This window comes from Aythya ferina (genome assembly GCF_964211825.1).
Source record: "Aythya ferina genome assembly, chromosome: 3".
Taxonomy (NCBI): domain Eukaryota; kingdom Metazoa; phylum Chordata; class Aves; order Anseriformes; family Anatidae; genus Aythya; species Aythya ferina.
The window spans coordinates 85,770,100-85,794,937 of record NC_140298.1 but is presented as its reverse complement, the minus strand read 5'-3'; the positions used below and the strand labels follow the sequence as shown (position 1 = coordinate 85,794,937).

Here is a 24,838-nt window from a genome sequence, read left to right as displayed (position 1 = left end):
TACTTATTGAATTGTAGGATCATATAGTTTATAACAAATACTAAGATCCCACCCTGACTTTGTCCTCCTATTGATTTTGTAACAGTATGCACTACACTTCATCATCTTAGAAAAATAGGAAGGAAAAGAATGACAATTGTATTTTTCTATTCATCATTGATCAGTATATAAAATTCTACTTTAAGCTATTTGAAGTTCCACCTGAAAATTTTAGCAGAAAATGGTTATTGAAATACACACATAACACAAAGGAATTCCATTAACTCAATTAAAATGGAAAGACAGATGTCAAGCACAAAGAATTCCACAAATATTCGTTTAACATCATCCTTTGCTATAAGGTAGCTGTGGAAACAGATTACCTCTTTGTTGGAGGAAATACCAAGCCAAATGCTATTACTGCAGCCTAAAAGAAGTGGCACAATGCCAAAATGTTTTATTCCTATAATTTATTTGACATTTAATGGTTCAGTATGCCTTTTTGTATGTGTAAAAGATTTGTTTTCAAGAAATTAATGGAAAGGAAGGACAATAAGAATGAAAAATGGAAGACAGGGATAAAATTAACTATCTATAGCCATGTATCTCTCCATTGAAATGCTAAATATCTTTGACATTTGGATAGTTGCCTGCTTTGTGTGGCAAAGGGTGTAGACGAGGCACTATCTTTCTCGGAAACTGCACCAGCTTTCATTGGTGACTCCCAGGCTTATCAGCTCTTTGCAGCAGGAAGTCTACCTGAAGATGAGCTGTGGTTCAGACCACATCTCCTTGTCCCCTGGCCTGGTCACTCTTGTCACATGGAATCTTGGCGGTGTTGACCACCATGGTATGACTTGTCCTGCTTGTTTGGAGAGGTAGGACTGGAACAACCTGTCCTAACCTGGGCTGGTGCAAGCAGTGTTTGTTTCTTTTATAGCATGATTCCCATGCATCACCTACCGATCCAAAACATGCATTAAGACTCACCCTAAATGAGAAATCACTCTACAGTGCAACCATGAAAAATGCAGTGTAAATTAGAGTTAGTGAACAAAGGATGGATAAACAGAGACTTTTTTTCTTTTTTTTTTTCTGGAGTGCATTCTTATTTTGTTAATAATATCAATAAGCAAAATCACTTGTCTTCTTAGGCAGGCTAGGAAATACAATCAACTGGGACTTTCATTAGCTTGTTTACACAGGTACTTTTTGCTAAATAGGCATATATTCTTGCATTCTTACTACACGGACACAATAAATTTGATAGAGCTCAAAAGAAACAAAGGCAACTCCATGGAGACTGCAGATACTTATTTAATCACAGGACTGTTCACCTGATTTTCTTAAGCATTTTTTGCATTCTGCTCCCTTGATTTCAAACCCATCTATAACAAAGACTAAGAAATTCACCATACTTTGAGATTCAGACATCAAAACAAGCCTATTTTAGCTGATCAAGTACATTGAAAAGAAAATTTCTCAGTATTTAGCACATTAAAAGATAAACATCTTCTCCTGCCTTGCCCTCCCCCACAAACTTACACCTTGTCTCCAGCAACAGTCATATAGGAAGAAGCCTGTCAATTACCAAAACTTTTGGCACTAAGACTGGGATTAGACAGAATATAGATGCATGTTTCAAAATTAATGCAGTAAAGAAATATGGCAATAGTAAAGGCTGCCTTTTGCTTCATTTTAATATTTCCTCATTTTGGTTATTGGTTTGCAATATTGACATTTTGTTCAAGCCCAAGCTACAAAGAAGGCTTCAGGATAATAGATCTTGTTTTAGGCACTAGCGTTTGAAGGGAAAGGGACAATTTAATATTTTAAAGTCAGTGGATCTGTGTGTGGGCAGTAAGGAAGAGGGTCTTATCTGTAGATTTACTGTGAAACAATTACGCTTCTGCAAGCTCTAAATCCCTTTCCTACTCACAATTAAAGGCATAGATAACTTCTTAATGCACAGCAGCTGACAGTTCAGATGATTGAAAGCCAATATCTATCAGTCTCTGTTTACTTCTTATTCCGTATGGGGAAAACCAGCCATACACAGAATCCATGGGGGACAAAAAGAGCTTGACTAGCAGTGTAGAGATCATTTCTAGTGTAAAACAGATTCATCCATCAACTCTCGAGCACAGCACGACAGCGTGCTTCATTTGCAAACCAATGGAACAAACAAACAGTTCCATGAGAAAGGGAGAACTCTCTTCAGACAGAATTTCAAGCTTCTTCTGACTTTCTGAAAGTCTCTGCACAGTTCCTTGATGGTTCTTTTGTTTGCTTGTCTGTCCTCAGAGTGGTAATTGCCATAAAAGTTGACTTGAACTAGCAAGTGTTCATTGGGAGAGAGCAGAAAAGGAAAAGTTGTGGAATATTGACAGGTACAATGAATCAAATCCCAAAGTCTTTCTTTGGTTTGTTTTAGAGCTTATACAAATCTCTAACCAAATCTGTCAGAAATTTCAACACTTCAATGCCTTATTGGGACCTTTCAATATTTAAAGAGGGCTGGCAGAAAGCTGGAGAAAGACTTTTTACCTGTTATGATAGGACAAATGGTAACAGTTTTAAACTAAACAAGAGTAGATTTAGATTAGATGTTATAAGGAAATGTTTCACTCAGAGGGTGGTGAGGCACTGGCACAGGTTGCCCAGAGAATATGTGGATGCCCCATCCCTGGAACTGTTCAAGGCCAGGTTGGATGGGGCTTTGGGTACTGGTCTGGTAGGAAGTGTACCTGCCCTTGGCAGTGGGGGTGGAACTGGATGATCTTTAAGGTCCCTTCCAATCCATACTGTTCTGTGATTCTGTGGTGAGTAAGCTGGTACTATTCATGTATGAGCAAACAGTTCTATGAATCAGGAATCCCAGAATTTGGCCTGCTGTGTTTGGCTCTGAAGCTTTTAGATCCATCTATTAAACATTACGTTTCATTACTTGGACCTCTAAACTCAGCTTATTTCATTAGTAAAATTTATCCAATCTGCCAGCAAAAGTTACTTTTAATGCACATTACTGCTGTCTTCTAGCAGAGAAAGCTACAAAACAGATTCTTCTGGATCCAAAGCATTCTGTGGCTCTCCTTGAGCTCTTTGGAGGCAGAGAGTGGGCCACGCATTTCAGGATTATTACAGCATCAGAGAATTATTGCCCAGGGGACTTGACCTCCATGATACTTGGATTGTCAGTTTAAGCACACTCGTAACTATGTTCTATGTTCTTGTTTTTCCTATCAATCTCTTATCTGAAAGGATGTAAAAGGAAGACTGACAAACTAATCCATGTAAATAGGGACCCAAATGAAAAGTTCAGATTGCCTCCAAAATATCGGTAAAAATGTCCCAATTTTAATATTACTTTTCAGATTTCTGTATCCTTCCTCCTCCTGTTCTCTGTTAATATCACGGGAGATTCTAGGCTGATCCTTAATTGTCATGGATTTTTTTCAATGAATTTGTTAAAAGGGAGTTTAATGAAGGTGCCTAGTAATATCCCACTTATCCTGTGGAGTAACCAAGGAGACCTAAGACTTGACTTCTGTCTACCTACACTGGTGTGTCCAAACCCGTAAGTCTGATTCTTCTAACTACTTTCTGTACATGCAAAGGTGCATGAATCACTTTGCGTGTACAGTTTTCATTTGCCTAGGTTGCCTACCAGCCTGGCCTAGCAATTTCTATGGAAGTCTGGTAGATTACTGCTAAAAGCTGAAAAGCAGCAATTCCTTCTGTTGACTTCAGAAGGAAACACACCAGCTTCCTGGCCCTGACCCAAAGGCCCACCACTCAAAGGGATGTGTGGAAGGAGCTGAATGAAATCCATGATCAGCTGTCCTTGGAAAAAAAAAAATAAAAAAAAAAATGAGTCTATTCTGCCCACCTGCTGATAATTCAAGCAATTCCTTGATCTGCAAAACATTTACCAGAAGAGACACATAATCTACAGTCCTTGGAATATATGGGTACCTTGTATAGTGTTAAATCTCAATGATATAACATTGAGAAATGAAATCAAAACCACTCTGTGTCACTTCTGCTCCTTCACAATTTCATTTCAGCCTCAGGGAGACTGGCAGCAGACTAGGGCAAAGCAAAGATAACAGGTACTGGTCTACAGTGAAATGATTTACTTCCTTATCATTCATTGACCCAAGTGATTGAAGATCACCTTCCTAGAAACTGGCACCAAAAAAGCACAATCAGCTGTTTTTCACCTCACTGGTTATTTTAGTGTATGTCTGCAGCAGCATTTTTATATTTGGAAAGGAAAGAGAGGATTCTTGCTTTGATCTTAAAAATTTATACCAATATTTTTTTAATGGGTTCAGTCATACCTGAGACATATCAAGAAAACCAAAGAAAGGATTTATATTGATTCTTGGTTCTTTCCTGTTTCTATGCAGAAAGTTCCTACAGTTCCTTCTATCCTCTTTCCAAATCTAGGTGTTTCTGTTGTTACTATTATTAGTGACTAAACAAGAAGACATTATACTGTGAGTTTGTTTGTTTGTTTTCCAATTTAGACATAAGAAGATGACCTCTTCAAAAAGATTTAAAAACATACTTTAAAATGAGATGTTACCAAATATTTCTCATACCTTTCAGACTCAAAGAATTTATCCCTATGCGTTTTGTAACTACATCAGTTTTGCAGCACCATCTAATCACCATATAAACCACATTAGCTTCTAAGAAGCGATCCTAGAAATTAAAAATGGACTCTATCCATTGGCCTTATCCATTAAATGGCCTTTATTATATGGAGAAAAATAATGAAGAAGATGGAAATAATATACCATTATTTTGTAGAGGATCAATATTATTTTAAAGCTTTTGATTTTTTTTTAATTTTATTTTTAAATTTGAAATATAAATCTACATTATTTTTTTCTTTTTAGCTTGAACTGTTTTAGTCACCTAACAATCCGTTGTTCATGATTTTCTGATATAAATGCTCAAAAAGTTCCCACTCAAAGATCTCCTTTGAAAACTTAATAATCCCTTTCAAAAGTCTGATTTGAGTTGCATTTATGATTTTATAGTTAAGAACGTGTTATTTTTCTATTATGAAGTTTTATTTTCAAGGTCGTTCATATAATCTTTGAATTCATTCAAGGACATCTGAATGATCCTTTCAGAATTTCCTGTACTTACCAAGAGCTTGAAAGGTTTTTATGAGCTACTTAGATATCTCACATGGACTTTCTTAGCTCTGCGGTGCAAGCTTACTGCATTTAAATCATGGAAATGTAACTTAATGATAGAAAATTGGTATCGAATGACTTCTGACACAATATCCAACATTTTTTTTTTCAGTTACAAATTCTGTAGTATCTTTATTTGGGTGTTCTTACACAAAAACATAAATATTCTGTCCTGCAAATTTGCAGAGAATTTAGGATTTGTTTGGAATAGTGGCTTGGGCACACGCTAAAATCTAGTCTATTGAATTTATAATCAATTTATTTAAGCACCCAGTTTTTGAAAACTGCATTAGCATCTCTGTTGCACCAGTGTCTTCGAAAAATATATAGTGATCTTTTATAAAGATATATCCAGGCTTACAGCTGCCATTTCATGAAAGAAGGAGGAAAAAAATATAAATTTAAAAAAAAAAAAAAAGAAGGCAAAACCAAACTCTTTTGTCCAAGTTAGTTGTTGGTTACTATTTTGTTAATCACATGGTTCAAATGGGAGATAACTGACTCTATTACATAGGGTTCTAGTAAGGATACTGAAGACAGAATTTAATTTCTCACACTGTGTTTGATTACCTGTTACACTCTGTTTAAAAAAAAAAAAAAAAAAAAAAAGTTTAAGCAATGGCACTTTTCTGACATGAATTTGGTTAAGGAAATAGCAAGATGCTCAGCTATAGCACTAATGAAGGGCTCAAAATTGTCTGAGAGCTGAAGCAAAGCACAGAGGAAAAAACAGATGCCAGCCAGTAATCTCCAAATAATATTCTAACAGCCTTTACTACTGTTGCTATAGGATAAAAAAATGGGTTAGATGAACCCACTGGGGCGTTTCTTATGCTTTCAACTGATGTGCACTTCCATGCTTGGTGTCCCTTCTGCTGGATTTACCAGATATGAAGACCCAGGTGGAATCATATTGACTGCCAGGCTAAGGAATGATCTATGGGACACTGGGATCATCTCTTTGGCTCAGCATCAACTTTAAACTGGAGTAAACTCCCAGAGCATTCAGACAGTTTATCTTTACTCTTTTCCACAAGGGAAATAAAAATAGTGAGGACAAGCTGATCTTCATGAAAATTGACAGAACAATCTCTAGCCTTGAAAATAAGTATATAAGTAATCACTTCAGAGGAGGAGCATATGGGGAAACACCAGTGGCAATATAGGCTTCTTTGAAATTTGACAGTGCTTCACAAATTATAAACAGTCTGGAGCATTTTAAGTATTAATTCTTAAAGATATTTAATAGCAAGGAACCATGTTCTGAGGACTACCTAAGCAAACATTTCAAATGAAGAAACAAAGAGGAAAGCATCTTTTTTACTTTTTATAGTATCTCACTTGCAATGGCTTTAACTGTGGTTGAGAAGGTATTTCTATCATGGCATTCATAGGTTTAAGAACATAATATGTTGTGCTGACATTTTTCATGTTTGTTCACTACCCAAATATGAATTATTATGAAAGTGTGCTAAAAATCCAATTTGGCTGGTTCTGAGTTATGGAAAATGAGGAAATAGATTCTGCATCATTTGAAAAATGTTTAGGGTGCCCTTTTATACTCCAATTCAAGAAGCATTTAGTATGACATATACCTGCCTTTGGCGTGTCTGAAGAAATCTGGTTTTGAAATCATCAAGCTATGCATCTTAAAACTACCTACCTCAATCACAACTGTGCCTCATTGCATATTTATTAAAGGCCACATTTTCCCTTGAGATGACTCTCAATGAAGTCATGCACATATCTGTGTGTAGAATTTGGTGATAAAGCATAAATAAAATAGCAGAGTTGAAGAAGGAATGAAAATTATAAAAGCTTTTGGAAAATAACTCCCCTCCAAATGCAAGGTGCATGGGAATACAAGAGGATTATCTCCATGAATACTTTACTTGGTCCAATTTCACCTCAGGTTCTCACAGATTGATGCTGAGTAAAACTTTTGATTAAACTTCAGTTTAACTCTTACAAACCTAAAGGAACTTGCATATATAGTACATATATCAAGTGTCATATACACTCCACAGAACTCCACAGAGAAAGATCTCTTTGTTCTCAGATATGAATTACCCAAGTAACCTGCATAAGGATTTAACTCTGCTGACTTATTTTTTCTTTCATCTTCCCCCAAATAGTTGAGAACTCAGGTTATACAACAAATCAAGCTTATAGTAAAGGGCATTTAATAAAATGTTGCAGCTGAAATGAAAAAAAAACATGCATTGATTTTACATATAATAACTCAAAAATTAAATAGTGAATTATTTCATCAAAGGGCTAGAATCAAAGCCAGAGCTGAATTAGTTTAGTTAATTTTATGAACAACATTTATGCAACTGCTTTCGTGGATTTAAATGAAGCATCCTCCCCTCTCACAGGTGTCTCAGTGATGTTGCAAGTCACAACCACTCAGTCTAGTTCCAAAATTACACATATCATAAAATTTATATTCACATTCATTGCATATTCTTTCCTCTTAATCATTTGTCTTGGACAAATTTCTTAATAGGTAATTGAGAAATACAGTCGACCATCTTGTATACTTTTCCTTTAAAGTTCCTTCTGATGTTTTTACTTCATTCTGCAGAAACATGATTAAAGACAGCATGCATATTTTGGCAGATGGGTGATTGTCTCTTAAATTCTTCTACAAAATAGATACTAGTGGAGTCTTACAGACACGTGCATTTTTTTCCGCCTTAAAATATGCACAGCCCAGCCTTTGTGGTTCTTATCCATAGCCTGCAGCCCACTTGCAGAGCTGCAGATTTCTGGACAGCTGCACCAGGACTTGTAATGATTTTATTTGAATTTGAAATTGTTTCACTTGAGCCATGCCATGCACGTTTTAAATGGCATCTTCATTTGTATCTACTGATGTTCACATTTGTGTATCACCACCATTTTATTTCAGGCATGGGAACCACAGTAACTAGTCCCTCTCATGCTCTCAGCAGATGCTCTTCTTCTCCACAGCAACAGCTCAGTGCCTGGAAGAAAGGATTTGTTAGGTCCATTACCCTTCCCTGATGGGCTCCAGGAGCCCCAGGAAGCACAGGATTAGAGTTTCAAAACAGATACAGTATTGACTGCAGCTCTCTTGATCTGTTAAAATTACGTTCAGCCCTTCAGCTGTAAAGTTCAGTAGCCGCTGAACTAGGACAAGTGATGGCACTTTTTTAAGGGAAAGAAAATTGCATATAGAGGGGACAAAGTGTTTATTTTATCTTTGGAAGCCAGTTGCTATAGTTGGAACATAATAGGCAGATAACAAAAATTATTTTCTTTGCCTCTGTCTACAGCTTGTTTCACTTTAATATCTATCTCTCTGCCTGTCTATGTATGTATGTATGTATCTATCTAAATGCATGTGTATATACATCAGTAGAAGTACATACCTCTGTATATGACCTATTCTATTTATGGTATATACTGCATTACAAATTAATTTTACTAGTCTAAAAAAATTTAGTTTTTCTGAGGAATGTTTCTTCTTTCTCCAACCCCCTTTCTTTGTTTGCTAGATACAACTAATTCTCAGCTTCATGAATGTACATTTTTAATAATTTATTATGAAACTTACATTTCACACTAGGAAAAACAAATGAATTAACTGTTTTATCTTGTTAAACACACTGGGACACATTTACAATTACAGCAGACTGACAAAACACCTTTTGACTGAATGAAATGGTGACATGGCTGAGTAGCTTGCCCTGCCCCTCCTCACCTACAAGAGCAATACATGTCTTTTGAGGGAAGAAGTTGCCCTAATTTTGGAGACTAAACAGGACTGCTTAGCCCATAGAACTAGGTCTGTCAACTACTATCTACATGTGCACATGAGTACATATAAACAATACAAGCTTTCACAAAATGAGAAAATGTTGTCTTTTGTGAACTGCAGGAAGAAGAGTACTTTGGCCCATATACAGTTCACAGACTCTGAAAGTTCTCCTGATCTGGAATAGTAACGTCTTTCACAAAATATAGATAGTATGTACCTTAACATGTTTCTATCTGGTAACACCATCTTGCTTACAGGCTGCAGTGCTCCTATGGGAGCCAAGGTGCAAATTTCCCCCAAAGAAAAAAAATATTCTCTATCTCTCAATCTCTGAACAATAAGCTACTGCCTAGACAGCTGCTAGCAACACTAACACTACTGCTCTGTATTAAGTGAGGTAGCATGTGAATTTTTTGTGTGTGTGATTTGCAATTAAGAGGGTATGTTCCAAAGATTAATTTGATCAAAACTTATGCCGGACCCGTTCAGGTCAGTTGGAAGAAATTACAGAATCACAGAATGGTTTGGGTTAGAAGGGACCCTAATGATCATCTAATTCCAACCCCCCTGCCATGGGCAGGGACACCTCCTACTAGATCAGGTTACCCAAAACCCCATCCAACCTGGCCCTGAACACCTCCAGGGATGGGGCATCCACAGCTTCTCTGGGCAACCTGTGCCAGGGCCTCACCACCCTCTGAGTAAAGAATTTCTGCTGCATATCTAATCTAAGCCTACCCTCTTTTAGTTTAAAGCTGTTACCCCTTGTCTATCACTCCACTCCCTGACAAAGAGTCCCTCCCCAGCTTTTCTGTAGGCCCCCTTTAGGTAGTGGAAGGCTGCTACAGGGTTTCCCTGAAGCCTTCTGTTCTCCAGGCTAAACAACCCCGACTCTCTCAGCCTGTCTTCATAGGAGAGGTGCTCCAGCCCTCTGATCAACTCCTCTGGACTTGTTATAATAGGTCCATGAACCTGGAAATTAAGAGGAAATTAACATTGTAGCCCGTGATTCATCTAACACCCAATGTTTTCACAGAGGAATGCCAATCAATATGTCTCAGCATAAATCCAAATAATGTAGATATTTTAAGTCACTTAATTTTCTGTATTCTCAGGTAGTTAGGGAGGACTTACATGCCTTAGAAGCTCTTTGATTCTAGCCCCATGTGTGGAAATGTAATCTGAATTTTCTTTGTCATAGGATAGATATTTCACAACTCTAATATTCAAAAAGAAAAGCTCAAGGAATCATGAAGTAATAAATTAATTGAAAACTTTTTATATGTACTTACATTATTTTTTCTTTCTTTCCAGTTGTCTGTTGTCCTGTAAAATGGAAATGAAGAATAAACTCTCACAAAATTGTTTGGTTAGTCTGAGATCAGTGATGAAATGCAAATTCAGAAAATTGTCTGTTACATTGTCACATCATTTTTAAATATATCTACATTAAAATATGACCGTCATTTGGATTACTTGCCAGCATGTTTTTGCCCTTTTTTCCTTACCTGATTTCACTGGGATCTTTTTGTATTTGTTTCTAGACAGTGAAATCCTTGAAGGGAAAGGTTTTCTCTTTGTTTAGTAGAAGAGAAGAGAATGGGTTCTGCTGTCATATCGTGTATGTGCATCTAATTTTACAGTGTTATGTAAGTGCTAACATTTAAATAAAGCACTGTAAAGTATTTCTTCATAACAAAGCATACCATGATAACTGATGGTATGTCGCGTCCAATTAGTAGTGAGTGTTGTTTGTTTCCCTGTTCTTCTCAAATTGTGCCTAAGTTTTTACATTGCTTTTGGAGAAGCGAGATTTTAATTTCTTCAGCTGCTGAAGTGTTATCTTTCCTTCCTGATGGTGATGCTTTATTTCTGAACAGTAACAAAGAAGTCATTGCATAACTTCATGAACATCCTAAATCAGATGATTTGTTTAGAATTGCAGATTATGATCAAAGAGGCTAATAATGTACTTGAACCATATTTATGTCATCGTAATTACATACAGAATAGAGCCATCACAAACATATTACAATCCATTTTGAAGAGCGTAATCTTCAAAATATATATCTTTAATTATATATAGCACTGTAACATAGAAGAATGAAAGCTCATATGAGAAGACACTGACATTCCTGTTAGTGATTTTCACTCACTCTTCTCAAATTGGCACATCTCTTACTCCACATAAACTACACAAAACTGCAAACTACATCTGTTGAGACAACATATTTCTTATGTGTTTTTAGACACTTCCAGCCCGTGGGTAAATTGAGATGTGCTAAAACATAAAGATGTCTAATGAATTCTGACAAATTGTAGTTCTCCAAAAGAAAAGTTATACTTTCATGTTTGTTCAAATTGTTGATACTGCAGGCATCCAGTAAGAGCAGGGCCTGCATGTTCTACAGTGATATAATTCATTTACACTTAACAATTGATTGAAGGTTGTGTTTTTGTGTTTAGTTGACCACTGACTTGTCTGTAATTATTCAGTGTATGGATTGGTTAAATACCGAGAATGCACAATCTCTAATGCAATTAAACACCTGCACCGCTTTTATGTTTAATTATTAATAAAAGCAGCTAATTATTTCGTATGACCTTGTGCCATGAGTATATCCTTTGACTATTTTTCAGATCAAAAGGCATCTTCAGAAACAGAGATCAAAAGAATTTATCAGCAGCTAGTAGAGTCAGCTCCCTTCATGATATACAAACTCCTTATTTGAAATCAAAGCTTGGTTTTACTGTTGCTTCACTTGAGATTACATGCAGTAATAATCACCCACTGTTTGGGTATTAAAATGGAAATTGTATCTTATTTTTTATTTATTGGATGTAACTAGCTTGCACACATGCACAAATGCACACACATTGTTCCTTGATTGCGAAGCTAATCTATTAGATTATGTAATCACTGGAAGTGTTAAGAACACAAAGTTAATGCAAGTTTAAAAAAAGCTACATGTTATGCTTGAGAAGTGTTCTTCAATAGACCAAAATTATGTTTCTCAAATTGAGTCTGCAGCCGATTGTGCCCTTATTTGCTGCTTTCTGATGAACAGCAAAGAGATATTCTGTTTAAATGGGAGGTGGGTGGGGGGTAGAGAGAGAGAAAGTTTTTTCCACCTTAAAATATTGGGATGCTTCATTTAATTTAAAATACAAAACTAAAAACTGTAAAGTGTACATGGTTTGTATTCTGAAAGTTGCATACAATGAGTTTAGAAGTTTGAGACACATTGCTTTTAACTACTATTAGTTCCGAATCCCCCCTAAAAGAGCTGTGAATCTAAAATTAAATTTATGCAGATCTTGAATGTTTAAGTACAAAATAATCAAGCCTAAAACATTCTAACTGGCAGCTATTTAGTGGTAGAAGGTCTCAGACTTGGTAGATGTCTCTCAACAAGCCTACCCTTGTGGGTACCACTGGTACTTTAAAAAAAAAAAAAAAAAAAAAAAAAAGCAAACAAACAAACAACAACAACAACAAAAACAGTCAGAGCCAATTTCTAGTTTTAGACAGTAATAACACTGCTTCTGCCTAATTCTGCCTTTTACATTCATCTCTCTGTATATAAAACCCAGAATTGCAGGTAAAAGCACTAATGTCATGGTTGGACTTGATGATCTTGGAGGTCTTTTCCAACCTAAATGATTCTATGTTTCTATGTCTCTCAATTTTTTCTTTCAGTCACAACTGAAAAGATTATGTGAAAATCTGGACATTTTGTTCTACATAATGAGTGTCCACTTTGAGAAGTATCTGCATCACTTTTATGCACAGCAGATGCACAGAGATACACAGGAAAGGATAAACAAAGTATGGTTGCTGGTAAGTTGTTGTAAAGTAAAATAGTAATATAAAAAGTCTGGAGAATATTTTGTTATTTTTTTCCCCTGGGCTTCACTGAGAAATAAGTAGCACCATCAGAAAGAAAATACTCTCTAAATTATTCAGTCTAATTTATTTTTATCATTTGGAGAATAAAATGAAAGTTGCAATGTGTTAAGTTTTTTGTAGTGAGAATGATGAATTTATTTTTAAAGAAAAAAAAAAAAAGGATCAGAAATCTGACGCTATGTATCTTGATAAAAGCATTAGGATTTTTTTTTTTTAAATAAATTAGCTTAAGGTGTTGAAAACAAAGCTGTTTAAATTATCCAAGAAAAAAAGGGAGGGGTGGGGTTGAGAATTTTAAAAATACATATTACTTGTCATAGCTGAATACTTCTGTGTTTATAAAGATCAGTCCTCCTATACTGAGGAGTTTTATGTATTTTGATAAATCTAACTCCAATGCAACCAACTCCCTTACTGATTTCTTATCTTGCCTTCTGCCCTCCCTCCCCTCCTTCATCAACTGCTGAGAGACCATTTCTGGCCAAGAAGGACTTAACACAAACTTTTCAGCATAGCTTTTGTAAAGAATTTAATTATACATACAATAATAACTTCTTCAGCTGATTGGCAAGCTTTGATCACAGTGTATAAGCCAAAAGGGAGCATACATCTCCGATGTACTGTTAAAGAAATACTGTTTCAAAGTTTTTAAGATCTCATGGATATCCAAACAAGAAAAGAGAACCTAATTAATCAAGAAGTTCAAGAGATCTTCTTCCTCAGTAAAACTAGTGTCAGCTTGACACCAAGCACCCACCAGCATAAAAACATGGAGGACCATTTTATGAGACACAGGTGATGATGATGAGCTCTAAATGAAAACACCACCTCAACAGCCAACATGAAAAATAAAATTAAGAGCCTTATTGACTAGGAGCTCCAGTCCGTGAACCCAGCCATTGCCTCTGCACCTCTCCTCAGGGCTTTGCATGCCCACTTCCCTCATGCAGGGGGACTCCTTTTCTGAAACCAGGGAGGTGGTTGTTAATTTGGCCATCTTCTACAAGGCTTCCATGCTTCCCCAGCCTTGTTTTTCCCTCAGCCTAAGCCAGGGCCTGCCAGGGCCCAGGCAGGCTTGGAGCCAGGAGCTTGCCTACCCCAGTGCAGCCCCTCAGCCCTGGGGCTGGGCTACCACCTGTGAGGGGGCAGCGTGGATCTGAGTGTGCCGCCTGTGAGGGCTTGCCATGGAGCTCCGGAGTGTCCCCCAAAGCAGGGGTCCTGCTGCAGGTGGGTTGAGGCTTCCTGAAAGCCTTCTCCATAGGGCCAGGGAAATGCTAAGGGTGGCTGGGTGAAGGTGCTGGGCACCGGCCTGGGGAGATGCCCCCACCCAGATGCCATTTTGTTGGTGTGAGTGGGTGGCCTGCCACTGCTGTTGCTGTGTGGGGAGACATTGTGTTTGTAAATATCATGTTTTGGGTGGAGATCTGGTAATTATCTGGTGCACCAGTGAACCCAGTGACAGAAGCAGGCATCTTCGTTTCAGCATGTGCTTCGTTGAGCACCGGCTGCCTGCATGGGCCTGGTGAACCTGGAGCCATTTTGTCCCGGGCAAGCTGTATGAGGGGCTGCCATGGCTCGGCTTGTTGGGACGGGGCTCTTCAGGGTGAGCTGTGAATAAAGTAGTAATTGAACAGAACTGAAGTGTAAGAAGTAATTTATTTCCTATAGACTTGGTTGTGAATGCTTGGCAAGTCACTTTCACTATAACGATCTTTTACAACTTCCAGTGCTTCACAAAACGATATTCAAGAACTATGCATGTAATTGTAGTTATTGTAATGTTATCATCTATAATAAATATAAAGCTTTGTTCTTCATCAGATACTGTATGCTTTTTAGAGTACTAAATTCCTAGTAGCCTGCTATTCTTCTCTTTGTCTCAAAAAACATTTGGCTTCTCTTGAACAAACTCATCTTTCATTCTGCCAGTATAAAATTTGTGTGAGGAAGCCAAGCTTTCTGCTAAGTTACCTGCAAGTTACTTGTTCACTGAAAGCTACTGATTTTGCAGATATAAAAAACTTGTGAGAATGGAACTGTTCAGATAAAGGTTGGAAATGTGAAATTGAAAAGTATGGTAATGTTTTATTCAGTATATTTTTTAATGTGGGAAGTAGAAAGAAGCCAAATAATCCCTGTATAATCTCCCAAACCGTTTATGATTGCCTTTTTAAAATTCTTCTCAGAAATTCTAAATTCAGAAACTAATGCAGTAGATAAAGCTTGGAGGTACAGCAACTTTTTTGTTGCAACTTGGCAGTATATAAAGACTAAAGATAGTCTTTATGTATCTTTATGTAAAGATACATATATTCATAGTCCAAAATGTCAACTGTAAATTTATCCTTCATGTGACTAAATACTATTAACAACGTGTGAATTTTTGTAAACGACTAAAGATCGGACTTTCACAGTGTATTTTGTAAAGCAGTAAGGAAAAGTATATTCTCAATTTCCAACTAATTACAGTTTTGTTTCTGTAGGGGAAAAAATTCCATGCTAAAATAAGAGCAGAAAGATGTCCACCCCAGTTATACTTTAAGTTCTGAGCAGCAGGCTTTGTAGAATAAATACCCATTTACATCCATACACACGTCTTCAGTGCTGAGAATAGTAAAGAAAAACATGGTAGTGATACTTGTAATGCATGTCAGGTTCACTAGATAACTGTGTGTAAGAGCCACAATCAAAAAAAAAAAAAAAATGTTGGTAGAGAAAAAAGTGCAAAAGGAAGAACTCTCAGCTTGAAGGGAGAACATATACATAATTTAAAATGATCAGAAATCTCAGGCTTACATTAGGGTTTTCTACTTGACCTATTCTGATGGCAATGGAACAAAAGTAGAATACTTTTATCTCTTTAAGGCTCCTATAGTGCACAAGTTGTCCTTGCTGCCAATAATTTGTAATGTTTCTTTAATAAGATTGACAGGGTTGAACTTCTGAGTGACTTAGGATTCGTCTATGTTTGTTTCACTGCAACAGCATATAAGGGGAAAAGAAAAAAACAACAGTCAGCTGATTCTGTTCAGAAACCAAAATGCCAAAACAGTTCAAACCTTGAAAGAGTTAATCTAAGCATGTAATACAATTATGGAAATATATCTATTATATATAAACTGCCTTCTCAGCCACAGGTGTGCATATATATATATACACATACACACACATTATATATACTATATGTATTTACAGAAGGCAGTCTTCTTTGGTATCTAAAAATGGGAGTTTACACATCTTAAAATGGGAGGAAATAAAGTATAATTTCCTAATGTGATCTTGCTTAAGACTAATGCATAGCAACTTTATGAAGGGCCAATCTAGTTGTTTTATGTTTATTTAATTCTGCACTTCTAGATACTTGATGCCTCTTGTGTTTTACTTGGCATTTATCTGTATGCCAAGTTTTTTTGTGCATGAACACTTGAAATGTTCACAAGGTTCTCAAAGTTTTTCCATGATTTCTGGATTTTCTTCTAGAAAACTTAATTCCTTCTGACGTGTTCAGAAAACCTAGAATTACAAACTTATTTTAAAAGGTATTTATTTTAACCCTATATAATTTCTCTTGTTAGCTAGACATTTAAATACTTTTTGCAGGTCTGAGCTTTAGGTGCCTGTGATGCACTCATCTCACAGTGCACAATATGTGTGTGTGTATCTGATCCCATCATTTGAGCTCCCTTTGTAGCCCAAGGAGGGAAACATTCATTTCTGGGCTGTGTACATCACAAGGCAGGTGTACAAATCACTTGACTAAGTGTTATTAGAAATCCCTGTTTCTGCCCGTTGATCTCTAAAGGAAGTTTAGACAGCTAACTCAGCTGTAGCCTTCTGCACTGTAGATTTCTGTAGTTAAGAGGAGATAAATCCTGCCTCTTAAGTTTTACCAAAATCCTAAGGGGTTATGCTTGCTTATGTTCTTAATGCTAGGCAATGTTTACAGGTGGTGAATGTTAAAAAGCTCTAACATATTTTTCAAATCGTTCTTCTTAATTGATTTTGGAGAATTTATGACTCCATTTTAGAAGCTAAAATGATTTAAGAGTTAAATGGTTTGAAGAAATAAATCTTATGGTGCGTTTTAATCAAGTTTCCTTGTGCTTTTGATATAACATCTTTTAAATATTTATTATTTTCAGTATCACTTTAGCATCTTGAGTCCATAAACAACAACAACAAAAGAATATGCTGGAGGTATTGTTTCAGATTATGGTAGTAAAATTGAATGTTTCCCTCAGTAACTATATCTACATTACATATGTTTGTATATTATGTTGTTTAAAAATGACACCATCAAGCAGCTTTGGTTTAATATGCATTTTATACATTTTTACAATAAAAGCTGCTTAATTGGAACACAAGGCATACTTTAGTTCATCTTGATTATGCAGCTGTCCCATTATCATTATTTATTATATGCATAAAAGACAGTATTATGTTTGGCATACTAATTAAATCAAGTTTATTTTATTGTTGCTTAATGTTATAGCCATATGTGTCTGCAGCTCAGCTCAGTTCCGCTAGAGCACTCGCATCATTTTGTGACCTATTTTGTGTGCCATTATAATAGGTCAGTGTCTTGGTTGCTGTCATGTAACACACAATGAGGTTACACAGATACTGGCAATATTTTCACCTTTATCTTCAGCATGAAATTGACAGACCAGTCCTTTAATGTGTATCATCTATTTCACATGTGAAGAGAACTAAGCCCTTGATGCCCTGGAAGTTAATTGAGTTATAGTCTATTTTGTGTCTTACTGTATTAATTTTTAAAGCTTTCAGTCTTAGATGATGATGTCCTGAATAAGAAATAAATGTCCTGTAAACAGTAAGGTTTTGCCAATGGAATTTGAAGAAGTTTCTTCCATTATTAGCCATTAATTACATGGGCAAATTTAGGGATCAGGCCTAAGGTGTGTAGTCCTGTGACATTAGTATTCCTCTAATACTGAATTATTTCAAACAAATTCAGGTTTTGGCTGTATTTTGAATCACAGTATAACCTTGTTATACTCACAAGGTTATACTGTGATTCAAAATACAGTATATTCAAAATTTTGAATGAGTACATTCAAAATTTTGAATCACAGTGCCTTATTTTAAATCACAGTATAACCTTGTTTTTATAAAAGCACTCATTTAACCCCCTTCTCCATTCTGTCACCCCCATCCTATAATTTCCATGTCTTCAAGGTCAGTCAGAAAATTATAGGTAGAGTTCAAGAAGATTATTTATTTAAAACTCACGTCCCTTACCCATAAATAACTTCCAAAATACTTTTTAAAAGCTCTTGAGCTGAGGATTTGCTTGTGTGAACCAATTAGCTAATCCCTCTGTCTGGCAGGTACTTTCTGTGGTCGGTGCCTGGTAGAGGAACCCAGAACTGGGTGAGGGAGAATGAAGTACGTCTGGTTCGGCCCAGGGTTATCATTTTGGTGATGTTAGAGGATCTTTCTGGGTTAATTGAGGTTCAGACTGGATGTCAGGAAAAAGTTCTTCACCGAGAGGGTGGCCAGGTCCTGGAACAGGCTCCCCGGGACAGTGTTCAAACAATAGAAAATTGGTATCCCTATCAGCCTGTGGTTGATGCTATTGCAATTTCTGCATGAGGATAAGAAAAAAAAAAAAAAAGCCATATAGCATCCATAAGAAAAAAAAATATATATATATTCTTATGTTACATATATATTACTCTAGAGACTTAATTTGGTGTTGTGTGCTGCAAAGAAAGCAACAGCTATGCATTCAGGAGGTGAGGTTGAACTGCACTGTTTTGTTGTGTGTATTTAACGGTGAAAAAAGACAGTAAGAAAAAGGTAAGAGGTAGAAAGACATCTGCTAACAGCCAAGAGAGTGCTGGGGTGGAAGGGATGCTTTTGTGCCAGTAGCAGGCTTTGGAAGTTCTTTGTTTCATGTCTTGTGCAAGAGCTCAACTTCCAGTTTTTGAGACCTTCATAGAGGGAGGCAAATGGGGACCACTAACTAGCAAGGTGCACAAACAGCCACTTGTGGTAGTGCTGTTCAGCAGCCAGCTGATACGAGCAGGGATGCTTGAATTGCTAACAGACTTTTACTGAGCTTCAGAGCTCCTGCCTCTGTTTCCAATTCATGCAAATGTGCATTTCTTTCAAGTACTGGTATTCATGGTCAGAGTTGATACTTTTAAATTAGGCTGTTTTAATTTTGCATGCAAAAGAAATCTGAAGCAAACGATAGTATGCTCTCTAGCTACTTAAATGATTTTAGTGAAAGATTTAAATTTAGGTGCAAGTTGCATGGCTTTAATAGGTGTTTTGTGTTGTTTTTTTAACTAATGAATAATTATATATATATTTTTTTTTTTTTTTACCAATAATAGGAAATCTTTGACCTTAAAGTAGTGCTAAATACATGAAGTTTCTAAATGGGAAGAAAGCAGACTTCAGTGATCACCTGAAAATAGTTTTTATTTATTTATTTATTTTTTATTTATTTGAGAATTCTTTCCTCTTCATGTATAGCAGACAGTGTTAAAACTGAGGTGAGACTTGCCATAAAGGTATCTTTCTGTAGCTGATAGTGTAATATGAAATGCTGTATCATATACAGCTGCACAACAGAAGGACTGGCGAATTGGTGTAGTAAGATTTAGCCCATTTCTGTTTTTCTGTTTATATCTAAGGTCCTCAAAGGATCTTACACTACCTCTTAGTTCCCCTTGTTATCTAACACGGAGCTGTACAGGATGGTTGATGACTTCTTTTGGAATTATTTCAGCAGCTGGAGGATTTCTCAGCTGGGACCTCAACAGGGTTGAGTTTAGAGGGCTGGAGAAAGGGTTCCTTATTTGGGTCAAGAAACTGGAGACCCAGTCCTGTGTGACAGCAGTTTTAGCTGATCCCATCTTCTGATTGCACTTCCAGGATCAGTCTGTGGATCGAGGCTTTGCACAGGAAACTTATCAGTTGATATCTGTTGTTGGGGTACTGCTTCCCACTTCTAGCAGGGTGTCTTTGCTGGGTGTTAGTGGTTTCCTCCTTAACCATTGCGTGAACACGCAAATAGAGCTTTGTTAGTAAGTAGCTATTCTCCCTGAGTAACTTGGGTACCAGTTGTGTTTTGCTGGGTAATTCCTCATCCTACTGGTTCCTATCAGATATATTTCGGCACTAGTCAGCTAGACTGACTTCTTTCTGCTCTCGTTGTGTTATTCCCAACCAAGGAAAATTTCTGGTTTGGCTTTGAACCTTTTTTTTTTTTTTTTTTTTTTTTCCTGCCTAACCCCACTGGTGTCACTTTTATGCTGATATGAGCGAAAATAGCATTGATACAACTCTGTAGCTGCCAATATGCTTTTAGTGGAATGCATTCGCGTTTGGTGGTCTTCGGTGCAGCACTTCCCGAGAGCAACAGATTGCTCTGCACTTTTTGCTAATGCACAATTGGCAAGGACCCCCGTATCTAACAGCATCAACCACTGAGTTATTTTCTAGGATATTTTTGCAGTGGTTAGTGAGAGAGTGGCTTTCTGTTTAGGGAGTTGTGGAAAACTTGAATCCATTCTTACAGCTGCTGCTTTTTCTTCCGGAGCCTTCTGTTTCCACAATCATAAAAAAGGAAAAGAAGAGAGAGATGGTGATGGGAGAGTAATAGGAAGAAGGTAAACAAGCTGTGTTCCCAATAAAATCTGTATGAAATACATTGGTTCCAGAAATACATGCAGGTATATCATCATTTCTCATAAATTACCTGATTTAAAATGAGATTTTGAGATTCCAGCGGAATTCTTTCTCCAAAAATTGCTTCTAATGTGTCCTATTCCTAAGGAAGACCAACTTTGTAATCAGTACTTTTTTTTTTTTTTTTTTTTGAACAACATCTTTACAAGGATTTTTTCCACAAAAGAAGCAATTCTTTTTTTCTGAGTAAGAGCACACTATTAAGCTCATTCAGTATAAGATACTCCTACTGTGGAAGTGAGTATATTGAAGATGTTAAAGAGGAAAAGGCTTAACTCTATGTCCAAAGTATTAAGGTGGAATGCTGCTCAGTGTTTTGAAGCAAAACTAGCATGGTTTATGTGTTTTATTAGTCATATATTCTCTTTAGTAAGTAACATTTCAGTGTGGTGAGAGTGAAAGAGCCTTTTGCTTATCTGTGTCTGGGTTGTATAATATGTCCACTAAGTGTTATGCTCTGATTAAAATATAGTAGTGCCCTCTAAAAAGGTAAAAAAAAAAAGTGACTCAATAATGCCCTAAGTAGGGAAAAATCTTACTAAAGCAGCATTTCATACTCTTTCATGAGCTGCAGAAATGCAGTCTCAACTATTCCCACTCCAGTTGCTTATAATACTTGTCTAGTTGTTGGGGGGTGTGAGGGAGGGCACTTTTTTCTTGACTGTGAATCATTGGATATTTCAATTACAAAGGCTGAAAACTTGGGATAGTCAGAGAGAACTTCCAGAATTCTTGAGTTTTACTTCAAGTAACGTAGACATGTTCTGTCAATAGTGGATTTTTAGAGGCTATGTGGATTTATTTACTTCCTTTGCCAGTGCAGAGTTACGGGCTGAGACACGTGAAGCGCATGGTGATGAAGTATCAGTGGTCAAACAGCAGACTTTGGCTCTTTGTCTGTTGCGTGAGTAGAAATAATCTGCACGAAAAGAAGGCATTGATGGTGATTCTCTAATGATAAAAGGTACATAAATAGTCACAAAGAGCTGAAATTAAATATCGTCTCCTGACCCATACCGGAATATTTATCCTTCTACAGCTTTCCAGAATGTAATTTATGGGAAAATGCTCGTACTGGCTCGTACATGTTATAGAGTGGAAAGTGAGCGTGTATATTTTTTTTTTTAAAGGAGGTGAATCAGAAAGCTTTTGCAAAGAAGTCTCCGGAGATATCAAAATGATAAACCAGAAATGAAAGCAATTTGTAAGAAGAGTTTCTGGCTGCCTGAGTTTTTGGCTCTGCTCTGCATGGGAACTTAGCGAGAACGGAGCTTGACATACAGTTTGAGTGATACCTACGTGAAACTTCTATTTAAGAAGATGAGATAATCTGGGGAGCACATCATTTCAGGTTCAGAGCCAAAAATGCTGGATCCCCAATTGTTACTGTTTTTTTTTTTTTTTATTATTTTCTGTGTGGTCCAATGTATTTCATTTTAGTCACAGCTTTGACAGCTCAGTTGCTTGTGTGGTTCTGCATTTGCAAAACATTTCCTTTGATATATAAGGCGAAAGGGTGTCTTAAATCAATTAGTTGTTCCACAGAGATGTTGATTCTTTGGGGCTGAGGGAATTAACTTGCAGTTTTTCAATGGAGTTCCTAGCTATGAATGGAGAAGTTGAGTGAAATAGATTTTACAAGGAAGAAATTATATATGAAGTATCATTTATTTAATGTTCGACTGCTTTAGGCAGTGGGTATAGATAGTATTGTGCAGTTTCTAAGGGCTTACTCTTTCATTAATCTTTATCAGTGCCCTGGTGGCTTAGACTAATTGTTTTTTGCACTGTCAGAGCAGGAATGTCTTGTTTCAAGTGGAGGAAAATAATTTAGAGAATGGCTGTGGTAGATCCTCAGGAATCCTTGTGGTCTTATCCTCTGCTCACAGTTCAAAATGTGACTGGTGTATCTGAATGGATAACATGCAAGGAATGCACAGGAATTGTTTGTGATTTTTATAGGATAGGTAAAGGAAATGTTTGAAAGGCAACTCTTCTCTAAGTGCATGTGCTGGATAAATAAATGAATGGTGTTATATGCCTTACTGTCCGAAGCTGAGGAGAACCAAAGGAAGAAATCAGCTTCATGGTATCAGAGGATCTGGTGAAAGGGTGATACAAAGTCCCTTACTGAAACCTGTGCTATTACTATTTTTCACAGTTATTTGACACAATTTATTATAGTACTTGTTACCTAATAATTGTGCAAAATGAGAGGGAAAAAAAATAGTATTATGGATAATTTTTGTGTTAATGCCAGGATGAAAGCATAAGAAGGCTTTTTTTCTTCTGGAAATAATTTTTTTTTGTTTGTTTTTGTTCGTTTTTTAAGTAAACATGGCATGAAATACTGAATGAAAAGAGTGCAGAATTAGAAAAAAAAATAATGTTGCTAGTTAGATATCAAGTAAAATCCAGGCTATTTTTCATTTAGTTCTTTCCCTTTGTTCCGAAGTCCTGTGCTATTGCCCATAAAATAATCATCTAGATAAGCCTTTTCTTTCTCTGACCCCAGTAATTCCGTTTGCCTCATCCTTGCTGTTTGTAAAAGAGCTTATAAAAATGTCCTTGCTTGTCTTACTAGCCACTTATGTCACTTTGAAGTTCTTTTTCTTGTCTGCTGTTCTCTTGTAGCCATATTTTGTTTTCACCTCAGTCTCCTCTTTACTCTTCATTTGTTTGCTCCTATAATCCATAAAATTAGAAAACTTCAGGATGTGTTTTTTGTCAATGCAGTCATTTTACACTTACAAAATTACACTTGCCTGTGTTCATGCATATATTATAAGTTCTTGTTTCAAAACTTACTCGACTGCTGCGAAGAGCCTTACTTATAAGTGAAGTTGTGTGAGTTATGAGTGAAGATGTATATTCTTACTTTGAAGGGAGGAGATTAAATTTATGGATGTTGATGGCAAGAATAGGAAAGAAAAGACACCTTTATTCCAGCTTTAGTCTGCTTTTTGTAACAGTACTTCTCAGCAAAGACTTTCTGCAGGCCTGAGATATAATGTAGATTTAGGACCAGAAGTGCAGCATTACCAGGTGTCCAAAGCTGGAAACTACCAACATCCTCAGGTGTTTACTTTTTATTTTTCTGAGAATTGTGTCTTTTTGGTACACTATCACAAAATAGTATGTGTTGGGTTTAAGCTAGTATAGCCCCATTCTTCACTCGTGCTGTTAGGTTTTTAGTAGTTTTGTTTGTTTGTTTTTTAGGATTCTTAATGTTTTCATTTTTGTTTTAGTGGAGACAACGTTTACATTTAACGTTTTGCCAGAATAAGACTATTTGAAGTGCTTGTTAATTTACATAATTATTCTCAAACACTGAGTTTTATTGTTATAGCTGGGGCGCAGCTCATGTATGTATGTTTTGTTCTCACATTGTGGACAACTGTTTATGGTTCTTCTCTTTGATTGATTTTAGGAATGCACTAGAAATAAAATAATTGGTCTCACTGTTGAACAGTTTTCAAAGCCAAAAAAAGTGTGCATAATTTGCTTTGATAAAGTCATGGTGATGTTATTTTTTGTTTGTTTTGTTTTGTTTTTTTCCTAATGTAATAGAAGACAAAGGCAGAAGAGAAAATCAAGTCTGGTACTTGAAAATATCAAAACTGGCTCTGGCTTTTGCAATTATCCACTCAAAACCACCAGGGAAAAGCTGCAAAGAATACACTGAGCACCTAGCCAAAATTGTATCTGAACAAGATTTTGGCTGGAAATCGAAAATTGAAGTACTAGAAGCTGAAGTTTTTCGATTACGTCAAGAACTTCTTTTGAACAAGATCTGTCGGAGAGTCTGCTTGGAAAGTGGTAAGTGTCTGAAATCATTTCTGGCTATTTCTATGTTGCAGTAGCAAAAGACAAAACAGCTTTCATGTTGGCTGCACCATTTCTTGTACCTAGGTACTGGAGTCTTTAGTGTACAGCTTCCTGTTTTTCCAAAAACCTGAAGTAGTAGGGCAGTTACACCAGTTGCAATGGGATTTAGCTAGAGAATTTAATACATATTTAGAATATATATTTCAACCTTCAAAATCAATGTGTATCATATGGAATAATGGCAGATGTACAAATATTACTGTATGTATGTTATACAAAATCTTACTTTATAATCTGGGAAACATTAGGGTCTTATATATATGTAATATGACTTTACCACTTTAAACATGCTTAAAATTAGAATTTAGGCCTAATGTGTTGAAAGCATAACTCTAA

The 24,838-nt window shown here is 36.4% G+C and overlaps 1 protein-coding gene and 1 long non-coding RNA gene across 3 annotated transcripts in view; one reads left to right on the top strand and one right to left on the bottom strand.

Moving 5' to 3' along the window:
• The window catches only part of LOC311434630, a 69,998-nt gene extending 59,437 nt beyond the window's left edge, over positions 1-10,561 (bottom strand). For both annotated transcript variants that reach the window (XR_014691610.1, XR_014691611.1), the window contains exons 1-2: positions 10,488-10,561; positions 10,272-10,305 (exon numbers count right to left, since the gene is read on the bottom strand). This is a non-coding gene — a long non-coding RNA (uncharacterized lncRNA). The remainder of the gene's footprint in view (positions 1-10,271; positions 10,306-10,487) is intronic.
• A 3,201-nt stretch (positions 10,562-13,762) lies between these two features.
• Positions 13,763-24,838, top strand: part of MEI4 (meiotic double-stranded break formation protein 4) — an 82,835-nt gene continuing 71,759 nt past the window's right edge. Inside the window, exons 1-3 of the mRNA XM_084514897.1 lie at positions 13,763-14,116; positions 14,373-14,492; positions 24,185-24,433. Of these exons, the coding sequence (XP_084371023.1) occupies positions 14,074-14,116; positions 14,373-14,492; positions 24,185-24,433 (412 nt within the window). The 5' untranslated portion in view covers positions 13,763-14,073. The remainder of the gene's footprint in view (positions 14,117-14,372; positions 14,493-24,184; positions 24,434-24,838) is intronic.